This window comes from Lepidochelys olivacea (genome assembly GCF_965140295.1).
Source record: "Lepidochelys olivacea isolate rLepOli2 genome assembly, chromosome: 21".
Taxonomy (NCBI): Eukaryota; Metazoa; Chordata; order Testudines; family Cheloniidae; genus Lepidochelys; species Lepidochelys olivacea.
Window position 1 is genome coordinate 9,643,906 of NC_140431.1, and position 16,016 is coordinate 9,659,921.

A 16,016-nucleotide genomic window follows, 5' to 3' on the forward strand; every position below is an offset into this window, starting at 1 on the left:
GGCGGCCATATTTCAATGGGAATCCCTGGTTCCAAACTGTTGAGAAACCCCAGCCCAGCTGTCAGGGTGACCTCACCAGATCCCCTCCTGTGGCGGCCAAGAGAGATGGATCCTCTGACCGTTGCCCCTGTTTCCAGCAGGCCCTCGGTGCTCCAGCTTGTTAGGAACCTCTTTGGGCTCAGGCAGAGCGCACAGGAGGACCCAGAAACCAGAGCAGACACACAAGAGAGAGGGGACGTCAGGGACCGAGAAGAAGACAGCTCCCTGGTGCCCGCTGGGGCTGAGTCTGAGACCAGCCAGCCAGTGGGCAAAGAGCTAACTGGCGACCACCCGACCGATGAGCCCCATGGAGATGCAACAGGCGACCGCATGGGGGAGATCCTTGGAGAACTGAAGAATAGCAGTCTTGGGGGCACCCCTTCCAGCCGTGGCAGGAGATCCCCTCCTACGCTGGACCACAGTGGCATGGAGATGGGAGATGCCGGTGGCTTTGTTAACGCTGCTGTGGGCAAAGATAAAACAGCCCAGGATCCGTGCAACAGAATCTCTGGCAGGGAAGCAGAGAGGGTGGGAGAAGCTTCTGGTGACACAGGAACATGGGAAAAGTAAGTTTGGTTGTTAGCGACACAAGGCCAGATCCTGGCCTCACTGAGATAGGTGGCCAAACTCCCAGTCCCCCTCCCACACAGATCTGGGACAAGCATTCAGCCTTTAGATAGTGGAGAGGGTTGTGGGTTGTCTCAGAGTAAATATGAATTTGTTGTGGGCCCATATAGACAACGGGAACCTGTCAGATCCTGGGCAATGGTCTTTTTGTAGGGGGCCACTAGTTTGGGTTTTACTGAAGATCACTAAGCAAGCAGCATCTTATTTGCTCTTTACTGTTGCATTTAAGTGAGCCTCTTTGTCTCTGTTGTCAGGCCCTGTCACCCACAGCTGTAGCTGGGCTATACATCCTGGGATGTACAGTCACCGGGCCCCACTCCTGACCTTGTAAGTGAAAGGGCCGGGTTCTGCTTCCAGCTATGCCAGCGTAAATGTGGAGGAGATCCAGTGTAAATGTGGAGGAACTCCAGTGGAAATCTGGACTAACGCCACTGAGGTCCATGGAGTTGCTTTGCACTTAACCTGGTGTACATGAGCGATCAGCATTGTGGCCCCTTCCAGTCCTCGGCCTCTTTAGGTCAAGTCCGTCAACAAGTGGGACAATCAGTGCCAGTTGTGCTGGTGTTTTAAATGTGATTCCGCCTCTTCGCTTTGAACTGGGCGAAGGCCTTGTTCTCGTGGTTGGAGTGAGTGAGCGAGCGTGTGGTCACTTGAGTGCCATCCTGTTCATGAGCACCCAGCCACGTGTAACTGTGTTCTGGGTTCAGGGCTGGGATCTCACAGGTTCCGCGTGCTGACAACGAAGGAATCACACCAACTGCAGGACCCCTGGCACTGACCGCCCAGGACTTCTGTGCCAAGGAAGAGAGAGAGCACCTCCTGAAAGGTGAGGAATGGTAGAGAGGCTGTAGATAAAGGGAATCCCTCCTGATCCATTTGGGAATTACATCTCTTGAGAATTGTCAGGTATTCTGGTAGGTAGACGAGGTTTCCAAATACCTCGGTCTAGTCCTTCACATCCATGCTGATCCCTGAATCTTGAGAACTCAATTACTGTAGGCACTCTGTGCTGTATTGGGAAAGTCTCTGGGCTCAGTCCAATGGACATGGAGAGCAGGTCTCAGCATTGGGGAGGAGAAGCCACTGTGGATGGGTCAAAAGCAGAATAGAAGCCCTTTCCGTAGCCATGAAGAGTCCAGCTGAGAAATGACACTTTGATCCAAGTGCATTTATGTTCCTTATCACCACAGTATGTGACCACCCTTTATAACCCATTTTAGTTCATTTTATATGCTGTCATCTGTTTAAATACCAGGGGCTGAGTTCTCTACTGGCCTAACACCATTCACTTCACTGGAGATATGCCAACAAAGGGGTTGGCCCTTGATCATATAATGTATCTGGGACATGTATTACCCTTCCATATGGGATGTACGATGAGACCGCTCAGAGGATTCACTGCTTTATTTGTGGGGTTTTGTAAACAGAGGATCTAAATGGAGGATCTCCGAAGGCAGAGCTGTCTCCATGGAACAAACTCATCAACATGTACAAGCAGAGATGGAAGCTTCCTGTTCCTAAGGTTGGTTATATAATACAGAGCAGTGGGCTAAACTAACGGTGAGGTACTTTCACTTTTACTTTACAAGCAGGGATAAGCGCTCACCCGTTCGGAAAAGGAACTGTAAAAAGGACAGCCTGGGGCTCTCCTTTATTCCCTCGTGCTGGTCCCAGATATCGTTTGCTCTGCTTCCAAATCAAATCAGTGATTTTTACATTATATTTTTGCGACTGCTAATGCTGTAAACCCAACTGGGATCAGAAAATCCTGCTGGGTCCTCTCTGCCTCTTTCATCCTTGCCCCTAATCGAGATTCTGCAGTCAGGGCCTAGCAAGATTTCTAGATTATGCCCCTGAAGTTCCTGCTAGAGATGACCTAAAGCCGCTGCCGGGTTAGGTAACTGCAAGCTGAGTGGTCCTGACAACACAGCTGGCCTCCCTGATTGCAATACGGAGGTGCCTTGGAGGCACTTAGAGCTGGGAAGGATGAAAAAATGAATGCTAAAACCTAAGTAGTGCAGTGTAGTGGTTAGAGCAGGGAACTGGTATTCAGGGCCTTTGGGTTCTATTCCCAGATCTGCTACTGACCCTCTGTGACCATAGTCAGTTAACTTCTCAAGGCATCTGTAAGATAAGGATACATATCACCTGACAGAGGTGTGCTGTGAGGCTTAATTCGCCTATCGAGTCCTTTGGACGAAAGGAGGTAATGTCTGCAAAAGTCATTTTGCCTTCTTTGACAATCCCATTGAAAAGGCACCTGCAATTTCCTAATTAACATTCCAGCCAGTGCAAGAGGAGACACAATGACTCAATCTGACCCTTCTCCGAGGCCTTCAGTTCAAAGGGTGGCCAAATTCATAGCACTGGATGCTGTACAGTTCCCACTGTCCGGCATTACCTCTGTTAAATGTCATAGCAAGGCAGTTTTAGTGACACCAAAAAGGGTTCTGAGATGGAGGCAAGTGGTTCGGTCTCACACAGATAGACTATAAATGGGTCCAACCGAGCCCCATTTCTCTACTGCAAGGAGTGCTACATTTGACCCTCCAGGCCCCACTCTTACTCAGACACTCAAATATGCACTTCTCTGTCTAGCTAGATTTCTAGGTGCTATCTGTCTTCAGCACTTATACGGCCCCTTTATCATAGTATCTGGGCACCTTGCAGCACCTCTGAAAGGCAGAGCAATGCTACTACCCCCTTTTTATAGATGGGGAACTGAGGCACAGAGAGACTAAGTGACTTGGCCAAGGTCATAGAGGAAGTCTGTAGCAGAGCAGGGACTTAAACCCAGGTCTTCTCAATCCTGGGCCAGTCCTCTAGACACTGGGCCATCCTTTCTTTGCTGCTGCCTTCCTCGATACTGTCTGCAGTACAATATGTTTGTTCAGCCAAGAGACTTTGTCACTTTAAAGCTGACCCAGGAACTGGTAGAGCTGCAGGAAGTGAACTCAGGGTAGCTGAGGAGTTAGCAACTCAATAAAGCAGTTGTGTATGAGCGTTTCTCTGCCTAGGTGTGGAAATGTCATAGCATTTGGGTGCAAGACAATGAAGAAGTCAGGCCCCATCTCTGCTGCAATGTGGGTTGTATTAAGACACCATCTTCAAGAAATGATCTGTTGGCCAGTGACACACAACATGGACAGGGGCAAGGTTTTTAAAATGGTGCAGGGAAACTGTCCTAGATCAAAGGATTTTTGTTAGATTTCCCCTGCCCATGTCAGCCAGCAGAACCACCTTACGGTATCTGAAGCTGTTTGACAAACTGGGGGAGGTAGGAATGTCCAGTGGTGAGAACAGGGGACTGGGAGTCAGAAGACTTGGCTCTGAGCTCTGTCACTGGCGCTGTGTGTGACCCTGGGCAATTTGTTCCCCCCACCCCACCCCGTCTGTGCCTCAGTTTCCCCATCTGTAACAGGGACAATATCATATTCTACAAGATAAAATCTGTTGAGATCCTTTGATAGAAATCTTGATATAGAAGGACAATGTGTTTCAAGGTCAGCTTCTGAAAATAGTTTCCCGACTTGATTCAAACTGCAGTGTCGAAAGTGCCTTGATGCAAGTCCCTTTTCTCTATTCTCATCTGTCCTCAACCTCCATTTTCCTGCACTTCCATCTCCAGGAACACCCAGTGCAGCTGGAAATGGAAGAGGGAGCCACTCTGAATCTAACTGTTTATGAATTTGCAACACCCGAGCCTCATCTCATCTCTTCAGAATCCTCTGGTACTGCCCTGATCTATAGGTGAGATCCACCACGCTCTTCGACAAAGAAAGGAAGCATACACACAACCCCAATCAGACACGGTCCAAATTCTGTCTAGTTTCACAAAGCCGAACTGTATTTAAGAATTTTTTCAGGACAAGCGATGCAGTTACCAGTGCAGTTGAAAGAAAAGGAGGACTTGTGGCACCTTAGAGACTAACCAATTTATTTGAGCATGAGCTTTCGTGAGCTACAGCTCACTTCATCGGATGCAGTTAGTTGAGAGAATGTGCTGAACTGGAAGCCGAAGCGTGGTCATACTTTCTCTGACCACTAGGTGGCACCGTGTGACTTAAAAAACCAAACCCAGAGATGGGCTGAAAATGTCTTCAGTACAGCTGAGTGGTATGAACAGGGTCCCTTAGAGAGGGGGAAATTGATCTCCAAACCCACATGGGCCAAATCATCTATTTCCCAAAATAGACTGAATAAATATTTCCCCATGTACATTAGTGAATAAGCTATCCTGGTGTTCAAATACACTGAATACAAGACAGTATAATAGAAAACATTGTGATGCTGTCCTGGCTAGCTGCTTCGAATTTATTGGCAACAACAGGGCTAAAGGAAAATCACAAACTGAGAGCAGCAGGGATCCTGACCCACTCTTGAGCAGTTCCCATTCCATCCAATAGAGGGCAGCAGTTTACACACACACACACACACACACACACTCACAGGCACACACTTGTCTCTATGGGAAGCAACCTAGAGGTAAATATGTGAATGTTTCTGCACAGCTTCCTGTATCACTGAGCTATACTAAAACCACTGATCTCATACCGTGGGCCGCACATTAACCGTGAGCTTGTACTTTGGGGCTGGAAATGCCTCTTTGTTCTGTGTCTGTACAGCACCTAGCACAATGGGGCCCTGGTTCACGATTGGGACTCTAGGTGCTGCCGCAGTACAAATAATAAATACAAATAATTAAGATGTTATTGCAAAAAAGCCAGTGCTTTACCGGGCTGCACATATATAATTCCCCTTTAGCATCAGCCTTGGTCAGACCATAGGTATTTCTGTCCTGTGCAGGTGCTTCTTGATAAGGATTCATTTCAGACAATGGGTGAGGCAGAATATACTCTAGCTCACTCTCCTATAACTGCATCTGCAGGAGGAAAGGTCGGTTTGTGTTAGTCAAGTCACATGCTCTGACTTGATGATACACAGGGCGTTCATACAGTTAGTAAGAAGGTGCCATTTTTTAAAGTCACTGATGACAAGTGCTTTAAGAGGAGTCCAGGTGTACTTCATTCCCAGCTCTCCGGCTCTGAAATGAACTGGTCGCTCTCAGACATCCAAAATGTATAAACCATGACCTCATGCACATCCTGGCATTCTAAGCAGAGGCCAAGAAATAAGTGGGTCAGAGAGAGCAAAATCCCTTTTTGTCCATGGTGGGGATCTCAAAGCTGAAGTTATTATTGCTGTGCTGTATCTAGGCTCTGGATGAAGAGAGGAAATCAGTCTCCAGGCCCAGCACTTTTCACTTACACTAAATTTGCCTAATCAGTTAAAAACACAACAGACCCAGGCCTCCCTCTTATAATAGCTGCGGTACGGTGTGCTACATTAGTCAAGGGATCTCTTTGCCCATGTCCAGAGAATCCAGCCGAAGCCAGGCTGTGCTTTTCAAGCATTTGGAGAGCATCACTGTTACCTGGTTAGAACAAAAGAATTTACAAATATGTTTTGTGATATTCTGTTGTACAAACAAGGGAACAAAGAGGGGGTGCCTGCTGCCACGTGGAGCTATTGTGTGGCAGCTAAAGCCATGTACGTTCCAAGTGTCCAAGTCCTATAGAAGTTCTTTGTACAGCCACACAACACCTGGGGATGGAAAAGGCCTGCTGATCATTTATCCATCTCCTTTCCCCTCACCTCCCAGTGCAAGATTGTTTGCTATAGTCCATTCCCCAGGGCTTTTGTGTGTCTGTTTGGAAATGTGCCAGGTATCGGTCTCCCACCCCTTCCCTTGGAGGTTGAATCCAACATCTAATGGAGCTTCCTTTGAATCAAGCTAAATCATGAACGGCTACATCTTTGTGGGCTGAGAAGGGTGAAGTATGGGAACCACGTAAACCTGCTGCCTAGACTCCTGCAGACACACAGAGTTCTGTCTCCTCCACATGGGCAGCCACTGGGGAGAGGTCCTACAGGCCTGTAATGTGGGAATCTCTTTGTTGGGCTAACGACCCATTAGCTCCTGAGGGCTCTTGCTGATGCAGGAGAGGTAGTTAGTTCAACTGCTCTCAGGCTGTGGGACAGTCTGACCTTACTGTTTAATAGGTGTATTGTCTGTGAAGTGTTGTTTTATCTATGACCATTATCAGAAAGCTGGTGCATGCTCAGACACTGACTAGGGAGCTTGTTTCTGGGTCTGCTAGCTGGCAGTAAGATTAGAAAGTCTGAAGGTGTAGAATGGGCTTGGGACTTACCCACTTTTCAATGGAGGAGAAACATACTGGTGCACAGACAGTGGGCCCAGTTCTGTTCTGAGTCACAGCAGTGCACATCCAGAGTCACTCGCTGGGCTGCAGGGGAGAGATTCTGGTTCTCACTGCTCAGGATCAGAATTTGGCTCTGTGCCACTTCTATTCAGCGCGTTCAATATCTGTCACGTTTATTGCTGGAGGCAGCATGTTCTAATGACTGTGACAGGGGATGGAGTCAGGACTCCTGGGTTCTAGTCCCAGCTCTGCCACTGAGTCGCTCTCTTTTAACCTCGTCCGTAAACTGGGGATAATATTTAGTTTGCAGAGGATTTATGGGGCTTCATCCACTAAGTGTTTGGACGATGCTAGATTAGTGCAAAGTATTATTCCTAGTTTCTTGAGCACGTGCGGGGTAAATTCCAGTGATTGTCTCTCCTGATGAACTTATTTCTCCAATCCAGGTTTCCCGATGACAGAGCTGGGGAAACTGTTGGCCACTTTGGGAGAGCCCAGGGAGACCTGAGGACCAATGGACTGGAAGCTGCTGAAGCAGACTGAGGTCAGTCAGGAACAGAAGAGCAGTCTGGACTGGGCCACCGAGTTGCAGCCCCCAGGAGCTCTGTGAGATTGGGCACTGGTGCCCTGCACGTTCCCTTTTCTTACGGGGCTGCTGTTTGTCGATCCAAGTTACACTCTGGTGGTAAACGGCTCCTCTGTACGGGGTGTTTTGAGTGTTCAAAATGCCAGCCCCACACCTAGATCTCCGAGGCTGGGTCTGCACTGCAGATTGCTGGCAGCGGGGTGTAAGTTATGTGTGGCTCCAGGCCACGGTGAACAGTAGGCTGCGTCCGCATGGTGGGGTGTCACTATGTGCCTCAGTGAAAGGCTCCGGCAGAGGCGAGACAGTGGGAAAAGGCTCCTTTCCCCTCTTCCTCCCCACTGCCAGAGCCTTTCCCTACTGCTGGAGCCTTTTCCTGCAGGAGGGGGAGACTCCAGCAGCAGGGAGGCAGAAGCAGCGGTATAGATGGGGGAGGCGCTGCTTGGCTTGCAGAGGGCCGCGTAGGGTACGTACCGTCTTTACTCACCTAAGCTGCACCTCACCGTCTACACCGCTGTTGAGAGCCATGCTGGGGAGCTGCTGGGGTGTGTACTCTACATGCTGCCATAAACTGTGTGCAGGGTAGACACACCCATAGAGTTTAGGGGTGGAAGAGACCATTAGATCATCTAGTCTGACCTCTTCAGGCCATTGTATTGCACCAGTTCCCCGGGGAAGCCCCAAAACTTGGGTTAAACTAAAGCATTTCAGTCGTCAGCAGACGACATTGTTGCATGCCACAGGGCAGAGGAGAGGCGAGAGCGAAGGCGGGGGATTGGTTAGGTGGGATATGCCCAGATGGCCTGTGCTCTTCTGGTTACATCAGCTGACGAGGCGGCAGGACTCCTGGGTTCTATTCCTGCCTCTGCTGCTGTTGACTGTGTGACCAAGGCTGAGTCCCGATGGCCAAGGCTTTTGAAAGAAGGGGACCTCAAGTTAGGCTCTAAGTCTATATTTAGGCACCCAAGTAGATGAGCTGATTTTCAATGGTGCTGAACGCCCTGCAGCTCCCACTGAAGCTCCCATAGGAGCTCAGCACTTTGAAAATCAGGCCACTTATTTAGGTGACTAAACGTTGGACTCAGGAGCCTAAGTTTAGGCCTCAACCACCTGTGCCTCAGTTTCCCCATTTCTCCAATGGAATGTATAACAGTTGTTCTTCTCAGGCATGTTGCTGGAATTAGTGCAGTGTTTATAAAATGCCTAGAGATTCTGGGAGGAAGTTCAGCATGCTATAAAATCATTGGTGAAAGAAACCGCCAGTCCCTAGGAGGAGGAAGAGTGGTGACTTTTCAAACATTAGTCTTAAAAAAACGGTACTGTGCTTGTGGTTCCATATCACTCCCATTGCCCGAGTCCAGCGCTGGGGCAAGGCCGGAGCCAGTAGGGATCAGCAAGCTCCCTTATAAAGCGCGGACAAATGGAAGCAAGGACAAAGCTACTTGCTCCCTACCCCACGTGGGAAGAGCCCATCTGGAATGCAGCAAAGCATAGCGCAGCCCTCCGCGAAGCAGCTGGGCTCCTGTGCCCACTCCCCGGCCCTGGGCAGGTGGGTGGGTGTGGAATTCTTTGCAGGATTTTGTTTCTCGCTCGATCAAAGTGCAATTGTTTGTCTTTTCTCTGGTAGCTGCGTGGGGGGGGTGGGGGGAGGGGAAGCACCCAATTATCATTTTAAAAACCTCGTGCGGAGGCGGCTGCTTTGCCTTGTCTCATGCAGAACGTGGCATGTAGGGGTTTTTTCCCCGCACACGAGCCTGGACGTGGCTGGCTCTCTGTGTGATGGGCAGGCAGTGGCAGTTTGTATAAGAGGTTGTGATGGCACCTGGGGACTTACTGCTAAGGACGATTATAGCTTCTTCTGCCCCTCCCCTGCCCCAGCCAATCAATGCTCTTCCTCCCCTCCTCCGAACTGTGTTCCCAGGGTGTGGGTGTGATCCTGACCCTGTGCACAGCCGCAGCGCCTGTCCTCTGAGGCTCTCGGAGGGCTCCGCACGCAGTAATTAAGCCAGCGACGTGGATAGGTGTGATCTTCATTTGCAGATGGTAAACTGAGGCACAGAGGTTAAGGGCTGGATTTCCAGGGGCCCGGAAGCCAACAGGGACCCGCCGGTGTTGGCATCTCTGAAACTGAGGCCATATAGCAACTACGGCAACAAACTGAGTCAGTGGGACTAGAACCCAGAGTCCTTCCGCACCCATTCTCACTGTCAAGGGCGGAGCCGGGGGCAAGCGCAGGAGGGGACGAGCGTGAGCACCAGACCAGCCAGAGGGAGAGGAACCCTTGGGCCTCATCGATACTAGTAACTGTAGGGCCCATTTTTCAGCACTGGTGCTAGCAGCGGGACAAGCCAGTGAAGTCCAGGCTCCGCGCCCTTTTCCAGCCCCGGCCTCAGGGCCCCATGCTGGGAATGCCTGAGCCCAGTCTACACTGACACTCGTGCCCCTGCTCGTAACAGCTTCTGAGGTGAAATGGCAACGAATGGAAAGGGACGTGAAGAGCCATGGGGAAGGGGAGCAACTCTTCAGCTGGGGGCTGGAGCGAGCCGGAGCCAGTGAGGTTTGGGGAGCCGGTGCACACGGCTGGACGTGCAGAGGAGAAGGCTCTTGCACCTGTGATGCCACGATTGTGGGAGGGGAGCGTGGAGGCCATTGGCGGGTGAGCAAAAGGGGAAGGGGAGAGACTCCAGATTCATAGACTTCCAGGCCAGAAGGGACCAGTATGAACATCTTGGCTGACCTCCGAGAACCTACTTCAGTAGAGACTGACCATCCCTCTTCCATACACATGAGACTGGCCCTCGGAGCAGGATTCACTTCTCAGTTCCCTTGTGTGCCAGGAGCTGGTGGGATTGGGCAGCAGGCAGTGATATTGATCAGACAGCTCTGCATTCGCCAGTGTGATTCGGTAACACGCTTTCTCTCTGCCCTGGCCAGAGCCTGCTCCTAGAAGAGATGGGACAGCGGCCCCAAGAACAAGCTTATGTTTTGATCACGGTGAGTCTGCAGATGAAGATGAAGAAAGAAGATTGAGACCAGTTCTTTGGTCCCCACCAAGCTGGTGTCTGGGACAAAGCCTGTTAGCTGCAAGCTTGTTCCTGTTCCCTCTTTCAGTGTCTATGCCTCCCCCCTTTGAATGTTTATCCCCTTGCCTAGGCTGGCATCCACTGTATTTTTAGAGTAAGTGTTTTACGTTGATTGATTGTTCTCAGTTCCCCCTAAGATCACAGACTCCTCCCCCCTTATTAAATGGAGTTCTGTGTTGAATTAATTTCCTTCTTGATTTTGGGTTTTTTGTTGTAGTTGTTGCTGCTGGTTCTTTGTATACTCCGTGTTCAAAAAATCATTTAGAAAATTGCAGGGAGCATAAAGATGGACAAATCTCTCCTGCCTTCCCCCACTCGTGGCCGAGTTTAGAGAGGAGAATAATCTATTGTTAGGTTACCTAGTCCACTTCCTCACCAAAGCAGGATTGACTAGGGATACAGAGCATCTTCCATTCATTTGGGGAAGGGAAAGAGAGGGAACCCCTCTGTTTGCTTTGGGGAATCTCCCCCGATTGCAGAGTGAGAAATGAGATCTCCTCTTCCCTGGCTATGTCGCTCACTGGAGAGAGAGGAATCCCACCTCCTCCATTTGCTGATGGGTAGCCTGGGTATTAGGGGATGACAGAAACCCATCCCTCTTGTTACGGGGACCCCCGGCTCTGTGCTGGTGTGGAGTCACTGCACCATCAGCAGTGTGCCACAATTACCTGTCAGACACCCTTACACACAGGCACTGCGTCAAATGGTGGCCACAAACCCCGAGCCTGGGAGGTGGCGGCTGATCTCGCTTCATCCTGCACTTCCACCCCATGTTTGACCAGCGCTGGGCGCTTCAACCAGCGACCTCGGGGAAGTGTTCTCCGAACTCTGCCTTGGCCTCAATGAGGACATTGGGCCAATCCCCGGCTCTTCCGGACAGGCTGTGTGAGCTGAGCTGCAGCAGCGGCTGGCAGCCCAAGGCCCAGGCTAATCTGGGAATTCTATGACAGGAAGCACACGCCCAGCCAACCTGCCAGAAGACAAAGCCTGCAATATACAAATCAGCTCCCAGGGGTGTTCCTGTGCAGAGCTGCGGCTATTTTTGACTGTTTCCCAGCCCTAATGCCATGCTGGTTTAGTTCCAGGGGCTCCATGGAGGCTAGGGTACGAAGCAACCATGCACCTGCTTTTGCCACGTAGCTGTGGATGCAGGACTGTTGTGCTCCAGTATGAACAAGGCACCCAGATGGCTCTCCATTTCTATCAATTCCTGCCCCTAAAACAGGGTCCCATATATTCTATGATGCTGCTGAATTTCCCACAGACACCCTCCCTCACCGCAGAATCGTGCTCCACCATCTAAACTTTCAGTGGTTTCAAAATATCTTACCTAGTTGTTGGGGCCACAACGTACCTTCTAAACCTGTATGTAATTCCTGAACCTGCCGACAGCCTGAAACAATGGCTTTGAGAGGTGTGAACTATCCCCGTTCACCACAAGGGGGCGTTTACTCCGGAACCAGGGTCAGCAGTTTACACGGCAACATGGTTTGTTATTTCACTGCCGATCATTTGCACAGAACTATCCAGCCAGCATGCAACATCCCACATTCCCAGCCTGCCTTCCGGGGTGCCCAAAGCTGCAGGTAACTTCTGCCCACCTGTCGGAACCTCCAGCCAAACCTCCAGACCAGTTCTGTGCCATCAATGCAACAACCCGCAGCACACGGAAAACTAGCGATTGAAGGACAGAGACAAGGAATTGAATTTGACATAAACATAAGTCACTTCTACCCTGCCTGTGTTTTGGGTCGGTGAACACCCCCATTTTGTAATTGACCTGGACTTCCAGCGTACTGCACCAGAGTGAATGCTGCGGTGACCACAGGCCCTTAACCCAAAGGTAACCCTTAGGGAGTGACACTGTCTGTTCCCACAGTGCTTTCTCCAGGATACAGCTCGATTTAAGGCCTGGCCTAGCTTCATCTCCGAGGAATCCACCTCCCGCGTTGTGAAACCATTTTGTGGCCGAGCCGGTCACTTGGTTGGAGGCAGAAGTGTAACATCTTCCAAGATAGGCACTGGCCCTTCTGTCTTGGAGAGGCACCTCGCTGGACCCAATAGCCCTCTGTGCAGAGAAGGATGGGGCTGGGATTTATTGCTGCAGCAACAGCTCTCTCGCTGTCAAGTGGTAAATGCAGCAGTAATTAAATGGGAGACTAAGGTGATCAGCTAAGACTGACGTCAAAGGGAAATGGGATGGCTCCATGAATCCATCTGGAGGAAACTCAGGTGTTTACCTTGTATGACTGTGATTTCTAACTCAGGCTTATGCAATAGAGCATGCTCTCAGGAGCAGCTCAGGGCTGGGAAGTGAAGCTGAGCAGTGCTTACCTGAAGGCCCTGTAAATCTGGAGTAGCTCCAATCCAGGAAGTGAGGTTAGTCTGAATTTACATTTGCCTAACCAAGATCAGAATCGGTGGAGTTTTATTAGTAATACTTAGCTTGCCCAAGGTCACTCAGCAGGCCCATGGCAGAAATAGAAATAGACCCCAGGTTTCCTGAGTTCCAGGCCAGTGCTCTATCCACTAGGTCACACTATCTCACACTGCCTTTTAGCCTGACATAAGGCCCACCCCTGTGGTCCTTACATGGGCATAACTCCACTTGCCTTCAGCAAGCCTTTAGCAAAGTATTTCACAAGAGGCTATTGAAGAAATCAAAGTGCCACAGGTGAAAAGCAAAGGGCCGTCGTTGATTAGAAAATGGCTAAAGACAGCTTTGGAATAACACTTGTCAGGACAACAAGGAGTCCAGTGGCACCTTAAAGACGAACAGATTTATTTGGGCATAAGCTTTTGTGGATGCACCTGAAGAAGTGAGGTTTTTTACCCACAAAAGCTTATGCCCAAATAAATCTGTTAGTCTTTCAGGTGCCACCAGACTCCTTGCTGTTTTCATGGATACAGACTAACACGGCTCCCCCCCGATACTTGTCAGGACAAAAGCTTATAGTCAGGTCCCCCTGGGTTCGACTCTAGGGCTGCTGAAATTTGGTATATCTGGTGTATATATATATAAAAATAACATATATGCCTGGATAAGGGGTGAGCAGTGAGATGGCAGAGTTTGGAGAGGACACACCATTATGAAGGTCAAAGCCAGAGGAGCCGGCGAGGAACGTCAGAAGTTCTAAATAAAGCCAGGTGAGTGGACAAGCTGATGGCAGATGCATGGTAATGCACATTGCAGTGACCAACTAGAATTCATTGCCACAAGATGTCTTTGAAGCTATGAGCTCAAAAAGGGATTGGACATTTATATGGCCACTGAGAACAGTCCTGGCTATCTTAAATGGGTTAAAATGTATAAAGGATATACGAATGTATAATAGAAAGACAGTGTTGCTTAGTGGCTTCAACACTGGACTAGGATCCAGGAGATCTTTGTTCTATTTCTGTGGCTCACTTGCTGGAAGATTGTAGACAAGTCACTTCCCTGTTCTGTACTTCAGTTTCCCCATCTGTGAAATGGGGATATTGACACTGAACACCTTTGAAAAGTGCTTTGAGAGCTACTGACAAAAAGTGCTAGGTAAGAGCTAGGGATTATTCCAAATCCTCCTGTTGGGACATAAACCAACAAGGAAGATTTTCCTGTCAGCAGGTTCCTCCATAATGATTCACTACAGCAGTTCATGCACCTTCCTGTGAAGCAGATGCTGTTGGTCGCTCTCAGATGGGAGGCTGGACTAGATGGACCTCAGGCCTGATCTATTCCTGATGGGAATCTTTCCTGCGTAAAGATAGTAGGATTTGACCTCTGAACTTTATAATATAATTCTACCTTGCTCTTATCGCTAGATCTCCCAGTACTTTACAAAGTATCATTAATCCCATTTCACAGGTAGAGAAACTGAGGCATCCACAGGAAAGTCATTTGCACAAGGTCACCCAGCAGGCCCGAGACAGAGCTGGGAATTGATTCCAAATCAAGTGCGCTATCCCCTGGACTATGCTGCCTTCCAGTGAAATTTAGACTCTGAAAGGAATGGTCATGGAATATAATTCTCCAATTAACAAACCCTTCTGCCCTCTGCCCACCCGACAGTCTGAAGGTGCTTGTCATTAACAAAGTGGTACAATGTTTGCTTTGCAAGTAAATGTGTGTCAACTAGTGTGAATGTCAAGGTTTGGCACTCTTGAGCCGTATGTCCTTAGTGGTGTTAATTGGAAGTAAATTTACTGAGTTACTCTGAATTATTCCACCATGAGTGAGATCAGAATCTGGCCCATTTAGTTCACAAGAAGCTGTAAGATCACAGCGCATTCCTACATTCTGTAAAATGTATTTTAAGAACTTTTTGTTTACAAACATTCATGTGACACTTGAGAGCAAATCTGGGACATGAACAAATGCTGTGTAATATCCAACCCTCTGTTAACCTCATTTTTTCCATCTGTTGATATAATTAGATTATCAAATGCTGGAGCACACAAAGCACATCATATTGAGAAGATCCAGGCTCCAGTGGTAGGTGCCACCCTGGGATTTGGGAGCCCTGCGTTTAAGGCCCTTTGCTGCCATAGATTTCTTGCGTAACCTAGTGTCATGAAACACTCAGTCTCTTTGGCCAGGTCCTCAAAAGTACATAGGTGCCTAACTCCCATTGAAGTCATCAAAATACCTGTGTGCCCCTGGAATGTGTCAGGGTTCAATCCAGAACAGTGAGGAGTTGTCACCCCTGCAATTTAGGGTGGCGTAAGTTTTATTCTGCCGTGGCTCACAGTCCTGACACCCGCAGCCAGCATACAAATCACATGCTGGCTTGTACTGACCAGTTACTTTTGGTAAAGTGACCTCAACACCTGCCTCTCCCAACTTTTCCCCAAACCGTCTCCCTGCAGAATTCAGCTGTCTCACTGAACGCTCACAGAAGTTAAGTCCATTGCTCTTTTAAAGAGATAATACACTGCAGTTTATTAGTTTAACTGGGGTTTGACAAACATTCTTATTTCAATCACAGCACTGGATTGGTTTATAGTGTAAAAGTAAAACAAGTTTATTAAACAAAAAGTGAAGTGATACCAAGTATGAGGAGTAAGGATACAAATGGTTACAAAGAAAAGTAAAAATAGGTATCTAAGACTAAAATGTAGTGTCAGCCAGTTACAACCTTTTCCTATGCAGGTTTCTCATCTATATTCAATTCCCAGAAATTTCAGCCCTTTTGGTTGAAGGACTCAACGTTCTGTGATTTCAAGAGGTCCATCCTTAGAGGTTTTTAAGGCCCGGCTTGACAAAGCCCTGGCTGGGATGATTTAGTTGGTGTTGGTCCTGCTTTGAACAGGGGACTGGACTAATGACCTCCTGAGGTCTCTTCCAACCCTAATATTCTATGATTCTATGAGCTCTGGTTCCTTGAATCCCCAAAGTGGTGGACCCCTATGGGGTTCTCTTCCCTGTCTTTTTATACTCCAGTCAACCTTTGTAATGTATTCTTTGAAAAGTAAGCCCAG

General features: G+C 49.0%; 1 protein-coding gene across 1 annotated transcript; it reads left to right on the top strand.

Moving 5' to 3' along the window:
- On the top strand, positions 1-10,682 carry LOC311511136 (uncharacterized protein). Its single transcript, XM_084611507.1, has 6 exons — positions 1-605; positions 1,374-1,492; positions 2,094-2,188; positions 4,295-4,416; positions 7,337-7,434; positions 10,408-10,682. The coding sequence occupies exons 1-5, from the start codon at positions 16-18 to the stop codon at positions 7,431-7,433; spliced, it is 1,023 nt and encodes a 340-aa protein (XP_084467633.1). The 5' UTR covers positions 1-15; the 3' UTR covers position 7,434; positions 10,408-10,682.
- The last annotated feature ends 5,334 nt before the right edge of the window (positions 10,683-16,016 follow it).

Coding starts and splice junctions, on each gene's coding strand:
- LOC311511136 (XM_084611507.1), top strand. CDS start 16: ATGGGAATCCCTGGTTCCAAACTGTTGAGAAACCCCAGCCCAGCTGTC. Junction 1,493..2,093: donor GAGAGAGCACCTCCTGAAAG/GTGAGGAATGGT, acceptor TTTTGTAAACAG/AGGATCTAAATGGAGGATCT. Junction 2,189..4,294: donor GGAAGCTTCCTGTTCCTAAG/GTTGGTTATATA, acceptor TTCCATCTCCAG/GAACACCCAGTGCAGCTGGA.